At 43.6% G+C, this 6812-nt stretch overlaps 1 protein-coding gene across 2 annotated transcripts; it reads right to left on the bottom strand.

Annotated features, from left to right (window-relative positions):
* Positions 1–5410: 5410 nt before the first annotated feature.
* On the bottom strand, positions 5411–6506 carry LOC145138096 (PTB domain engulfment adapter). 2 transcript variants are annotated; one of them, XM_079072244.1, is made up of 4 exons: positions 6193–6506; positions 5954–6035; positions 5706–5864; positions 5411–5571 (listed from the first exon to the last, which is right to left on the bottom strand). In XM_079072244.1, exons 1-4 carry the CDS (start codon positions 6397–6399, stop codon positions 5498–5500), a joined length of 522 nt encoding a protein of 173 aa, XP_078928370.1. In that variant the 5' UTR covers positions 6400–6506; the 3' UTR covers positions 5411–5497. The 2 variants fall into 2 exon arrangements, with proteins under 2 accessions (XP_078928370.1, XP_078928371.1); XM_079072245.1 differs by having other exon boundaries at positions 5411–5565.
* Positions 6507–6812: the final 306 nt, after the last annotated feature.

Here is a 6812-nt window from a genome sequence, read left to right as displayed (position 1 = left end):
TTTATCGATGATATCTTGGTCTACTCCAAGACTCGGGAGCAGCACGAGGATAACTTGAGGAAGGTGCTGGAGACATTGAGGAAGGAGAGACTTTTCGCAAAGTTCTCCAAGTGTGAGTTCTGGTTGTGCGATGTGCAGTTTCTAGGGCACCTTCTCAACCAGAAGGGTATTCTGGTCGATCCGGCTAAGGTAGAGGCCGTGATGAGATGGGAGGTTCCAAGGTCTCCATCTGAGATTCAGAGTTTTCTTGGTCTGGCGGGTTACTATTGGAGATTCATCCAGGATTTCTCCAAGATAGCCGTTCCATTGACCCGACTGACCAAGAAGTCGGTGACATTCTGTTGGGGGCCTAAGCAGCAGGCAACTTTCAAGACTTTGAAGCAGAGGTTATGCGAGGCGCCGGTCTTAGCCCTTCCAGAGGGTGTTAAGGATTTCGTAGTGTATTGTGACGCGTCTATCTCTGGTTTGGGCGCAGTGTTGATGCAGAGAGGACACGTCATCGCTTACGCCTCGAGGCAGTTGAAGCCTCACGAGGCGAACTACCCGACGCATGACCTGGAGTTGGGGGCGGTTGTTTTTTCCCTCAAGATTTGGCGACACTACATTTATGGGTCCATTGTACCATTTACACGGATCACAAGAGTTTGAGGTACTTGATGGATCAGCCCAATCTGAACATGAGACAGCGATGGTGGTTGGACATGGTGAAGGATTACGACTTTGAGATCCTTTATCACCCGGGAAAGGCCAACGTGGTGGCCGATGCTCTTAGCCGCAAGGCATTCACAACCCCGATCAGAGACATCTGTCTGAGGATGACAGTGAGTACTCCATTGTTGGAGCGGATTCGGGAAGCTCAGGTCGAGGGTATGAAGGAGGAGCGCCGAAAGTGTGAGCGGATCATAGGGTAGGTAGCTTTATTCGACTATGATAGCCATGGATTGTTGACCCTGCATCTTAGGGTCTGGGTTCCTTACTGGGGTGGTGTGCGCCAGGTTCTGATGGAGGAGACGCACAAGTCGAGATTCTCCATTCATCCCGGGGCGACGAAGATGTATCAGGATTTTCACCCTGATTATTGGTGGCCCTGCATGAAGCGGGACATAGCTTGGTATGTGGACCGGTGCTTGACTTGCAGGAAAGTCAAGGCCGAGCATCAGCGACCTCACGGAAAGACGCAACCGTTGGAGATTCCTGTGTGGAAATGGGGAGACATCACTATGGATTTCATCATCAACCTTCCCAGGACCGCACGTGGGGTAGATTCTATCTAGGTCATCGTGGATCAGTTGACCAAGAGTTTACATTTCATACCGATCCAGGAGAGTATTTCGGCCGAGAAGCTGGCAGACATCTAAATCAGGGAGGTAGTAGGTCGGCATGGGGTGTCGGTTTCTGTGATTTCTGAAAGGGATGTGTGATTCACTTCTAGATTCTGGAAGAAATTTCATGATGATTTGGGCACTCGTCTGCACTTCAGCACGACTTTCCACCCACAGACGGATGGTCAGAGCGAGCAGACCATCCAGACCTTGGAGGATATGTTGCGGGCGTGCATTTTAGACTTCGGTGGTAGCCGCGATACCTACCTTCCATTGGCAGGGTTTTCTTATAATAATAGCTACCACGCCAGTATCGACCAACCTCCCTTCGAGATGCTCTACGGGAGGAAATGTAGGACCCTAATCTGTTGGGGCGAGCTCGGTCAGAAGGTCATGGGGAGTACCGAGGTGGTACTCAAAACTACCAAGATGATACAGCAGGTCCGGAGCAGGCTCCAGACAGCTTAGAGTCGGAAGAAGATCTATGCCGACAAGCGCCGGTCAGACCTAGAGTTCCATGTGGGAGATATGGTTCTCCTGAAGGTGTCACTTTGGAAAGGTGTCATCCGGTTTAGAAAGTGGGACAAGCTGGGCCCCAGGTACATCAGTCCGTTCATGGTTTTCGCTCGGGTGGGCCGGGTTGCGTATCGACTGGATCTGCTAGCTGAGCTTAGTCAGATCCACAACACTTTTCATGTCTCCCAGCTGCGGAAGTGCTTAGTGGATGATTCCACCATTGTGCCTTTAGAGGATATCCAGGTGGACGACCACCTGAACTATGTGGAGAGACCAATGACGATTCTGGATCGCAAGATGAAAACCTTGTGGAACAAGGATGTGTAGTTAGTGGAGGTGCAGTGGTTGCACCGCAAGGGTTCGGAGTGGACATGGGAGCCAGAGGAGGAGATGAGGGAGCACTATCCAGAGTTATTTAGAACGACCGACTTCGAGGACGAAGTCTGAGATAAGTGGGGGAGAGTTGTAACACCTGGTGCCTGGTATATATTTAAATTTATAACCTATTCACATTTGTAGAGAAACTAGACGAGTTAGGAGCCCCAGACTCGTCGAGTAGAGATGAATTGGGACGCGGGTTAAAAAACCTCCACGACGAGTTGAGAGGCCTCAGCTCGACGAGTAGGTTGGCAGAATGAAACCCTAATTTTCAGGGTTTTGCACCCTATTTAAACACCTTAACCCCCATAAGCTGGCCTCATTTCCAGCCTCCACTGTCCAAAACCCTAAGCCATTTTTGGTGAATGTGAACTAACTTTGTGCATTCTTGGTGAGTTTGAAGAAGAAGAAGCTTGAAGGAGGAGCAAGGACGTGTGGGAGGAGAGTAGATCCAGAAGTTGGGCTTCATTTCTGAATTATCTGAGGTATAAAGCTTCAACCTTGTCCATGACATGCTTAGGTCTAGTTTTAGGATGCTTTCTTTCATGTTTTGGTCCAAGTATGTTGATGGTTGGGATTTGGACGTCCCACTTGGGCAAACCCTTCAGATCTAGGGTCTTGAGGGGACTTCATGGCATAAAGGTGACAACTTTATGGACATGAAAGTCCCATGCAACTTTTAGACCATCTTTTTGGTCTTTTGAGCCCTAGTAGGTCATGCATGCACGTAAAGATGGAAACTTTACGTGACCAAATTGTCCCTAGAGTACATATCTTTGTCCTCATGGTCTATTTTGAAGTTTTGATGGCTTTTGGAGTTGGATCTAAGCCCTTTTGGGTTAGGGTTTGATTTTTATGTGTTGGGAGAGGTCCTTAATGGGTAAAGTTGGAAACTTTACCCTTCTAGACGTATTTCCAACTTGGATCCCGAAGATAGGGCCTTAGTTTGAAGAATAATAGCTTAATGGGTTAAGAAGGGGCTAACAGACTGCGGATCTCGACGAGTCCAATGATGGACTCGGCGAGTTGATTTGAAAAGTCCCAATTCTGTTGATAAGGAAGAACTCGACGAGTTAGATCACGATTTCATGATTTTATGAGTTATGGGAACTCGGCGAGTTGAAGGGAAAACTCGACGAGTCGAGTCAACTCGGAACGTTGACTTTGACCTTGACTTTGACATGGACCAAAGTTGATCCTTAATGGGTTATGAGTATGAAAGGGTAATTAAGGAAATCATTTATGTGTAGGGGTTTGAGTTGGGTTGATTTCAGAGCCGGGGATTGTTCAGCTACTTTACAACATTCGAGGTGAGTTACCTTCCCGGCAGCAATGGGTCTAAAGCACCAAGGTCGGCCCACTAGTAGGAGTTTGTAGTTAGATGATTGTCTTTTTGATAATTTTCTGGTATGCCACTATCTGTTATGATTTATGTGCTAGTATGCTATGATATTATGTGGTAGTAGACCCCGTATCCGGTTGATAAGACCGAAGGGGTAGGTCGGGCACCCAGATATGCCTGACAGTATGTTTATGTATGATTAAATATGTTGTTATGTAGTAGTGGTAAGGGGGCGAAATAGAACCCGTAACCGGTTGAAAGAGACCGAAGGGGTAGGCCAGCACCCTAATATGCTAGGCAGTTACCGGTTGAAAGAGACCGAAGGGGTAGGCCAGCACCCTAATATGCTAGGCAGTTACCGGTTGAAAGATACCGAAGGGGTAGGCAACCACCCTGATATGCTAGGCAGTTACCGGTTGAAAGAGACCGAAGGGGTAGGCCAACACCCTGATATGCTAGGCAGTACCGGTTGAAAGAGACCGAAGGGGTAGGCCAGCACCCAGATATGCTAGGCAGTATGTTTATTATATGCTATGTGGTATGATGAGGGAACTCACTAAGCTTCGTGCTTACGGTTTATAATTTTGGTTTCAGGACTTCTTCTTCGAAAGGAAAGGAGCCGACATGATCGCAGCGCATCACACTATGGTTTTCCGCATTAAGAGATTCTTGGGAGTTGTACTTTGACGTTGTTTATTATGACATGTTTTGATTATTGACATATTGGTTTGATATGGGATGTCACTATGGGTGTTTTTATACTATGGGTTTTATAACTACTTAATTAAAAATGAAATTTTTGGTTTTAAATTTTGGGATGTTACACCACCCTATCCACATAGTGACCACCTCAACAACTCACCAATAACACCCTTATTCCTCCATAAACCACCACCATCAACGCCTTCAACTTTCTTCAACCTTCCACCAAGTTAGAACCGACAATTATCCCTATCCCATCAACCACCCTACAACCATTACCATCTTTAGTCAGCACAGACGCCACCTCCTACACCATCGTGAAAAAAACAAAGACAACCCCACCACCATCACCATATCCACACCAAGGTCATGTAACCTCCATGTACCTAACTTCGAGTTCGAGAATGGATCCTAAGAAAAAGAATGGACCCCAAAATAGCCCCACTATCACCATCATCACCATTTCCGATGATTTACACTCAAAACCCTCGATATACGGTTTTACGGGGGATCAAGGTGGGAGTGGAACTACGCCGAAACAAGGTGGAGTTCGTCCTCTTCGAAGCAGCAGAGGCAACATATTTGTCTACTAATGAGACGCCGATCGAGCCCATTGAGGCGGTAGTGAAGGAATCTGGTGGGTGTGAGTCTCAAGAACAAGAGGACCGATCTTTTGAACGTTGCCCAACTTTGCCCATTTGAAGCTTCATATGTCGTTAACCACTACCATTGTCGTCGATTTAGGGTTATGATGATATCAGTTTTCCCGTGAGGATTTCAATTGGTTGGGTGGTGATGTGTGTTTGAAATGGGAAAGGGAAAGAGTGTGGAATCCATTTTCTTTTTTGTAAAAAAATAAAAAAATATATATAAATAAAAAAAATAATAAATAAACAAGTGCCTACATGGCTTATGAAACGTGTTAAAAAAACCAGATCGACATTCACCTTATCCCCATAAAGCAACAATAATGGTTTATGTACTAATTATACAAATTCCAAAAACATTGTAGGGCTAAAATATTATTTCCCCTTTAACTTTTCTCTTTGGAAAACTATAGTTTTTCTCCGGTTTTGTAGTTTTCCATTATATTTTTATGATCTTAGTTCTCTATAATTTATTGGGAATCTTTGTGACAATTTCCCCAACATTCTAAAAGAATCTATAATATATCGATTGAATTAAAAAAATGTGGATTACATATAAGTACAAATATTAACAAATTTGATTGCAACTCTCAAGCAATACTGGTTCGGCTTGTTCTTAATCTATCCAGCACATACTTCTCGCCTGTGAGACATTCCACTAATCCTTTCAAGTGACACGAATTTACGTTAGAAAAATCAAGAAAAATATAAATATTAATCACAAGAAAATTAAAAGATCATGATTCCTAGTGGAGAATCTAAAGATTTAATTAACAATGAGATTGTAATTTTTAATACCATTTGTGTAATGTCGACAATCATGTCGACCAATAATAAGATCAGTATCCCAATTGCTGTTGAACTTGTGTATTGCATCAACAACATCAACTTTACAAGATCCAACTTTCCAGCATTTAGTCTTGGGCAATTTCTTCATCATCCTCATTTGCAAAACTCCTGAATCAGGAAAAAGACACAGATATTGTACTTCTCTAAGGCATTTCATCGAGCATCTTGAAGACAGAATTGAGTCAATTGGATCACACCTGGTATTTTTCTGCCTGATATAGCTGCAAGTGCTGCATATATACTTTCAGGATCTTGAGGTTGAAAATCAGAAACCATTACCTATCAAACAAGAGAAAATTACAACAAAATTAACAGAATCAAATTACCAGCGAATGTAGAGCGTTAATAATTGGACATATCAAATCAAATTGTAATTACAAATTCCCCAATTGATGAAAATTTACGCTAACATCTCTTTATTTGTAAGCTGTTGAACCTGAGAAGGAAGATCAGCGGAGGAAGTGATGACCATGAAGTGCTGTAAATCCCAAGAAAGAGAGAAAGAGTAGGCGGTCGACATAAGCAACTGCGGCGCACCCTTGGTGGCTGTTAATGGCACTGCCGCCACGAACACATCAACCCCTCTCGCCGGCGCCGGTGGATTTAGGGACGAATTAACCACCGTCATCCCAATGCCACCCATTTTTTCTGTGCTTTTTTGTTTTTATTTTTGGATTAAAAACTTAAAGATAACCAACGGTCGACCGTCGACGTATTTCGCATCAATATCGTGTTTTACTTAAAGAATAGATATTGTTTCACTTAAAAAAAGTGCTCGAATCAATTTTTGTAGTGAGTAATCTAACCATACTTTTTTTGTTTTATTCAAAAAATGATTTGTTTGATTTCTTTTTGAAAAATAATCATCTTCTCGGAACAGACTGACGTGTTCCGGTCCGGCCCATTCCAATTGGGTTTTTGATACATACCATAACAAAAGTTATTCTGGAATGCATTTCGGAATATACCATAACAAAAGTTATTCTTGAATGTATATCGGAATATCGTTATATTTTCGGATAATATGGACAAAGAAGATATGACACTTGATTCCAA

This window comes from Lactuca virosa, chromosome 9, assembly GCF_052849685.1.
Source record: "Lactuca virosa cultivar CGN04683 chromosome 9, Lactuca_virosa_CGN04683_v6, whole genome shotgun sequence".
Taxonomy (NCBI): Eukaryota; Viridiplantae; Streptophyta; class Magnoliopsida; order Asterales; family Asteraceae; genus Lactuca; species Lactuca virosa.
The sequence above is the reverse complement of the archived record's forward strand: the minus strand, read 5'-3'. Positions and strand labels throughout refer to the sequence as shown.

What these genes read in the sequence shown, in the direction of transcription:
- LOC145138096 (XM_079072244.1), bottom strand. Translation starts at nt 6,399, where the DNA reads ATGGGTGGCATTGGGATGACGGTGGTTAATTCGTCCCTAAATCCACCG. An exon ending in ATCAGGCAGAAAAATACCAG is followed by an intron (nt 5,865 to 5,953) that starts GTGTGATCCAAT and finishes TTCCTGATTCAG; the next exon opens with GAGTTTTGCAAATGAGGATG. An exon ending in TTGTCGACATTACACAAATG is followed by an intron (nt 5,572 to 5,705) that starts GTATTAAAAATT and finishes GTCACTTGAAAG; the next exon opens with GATTAGTGGAATGTCTCACA.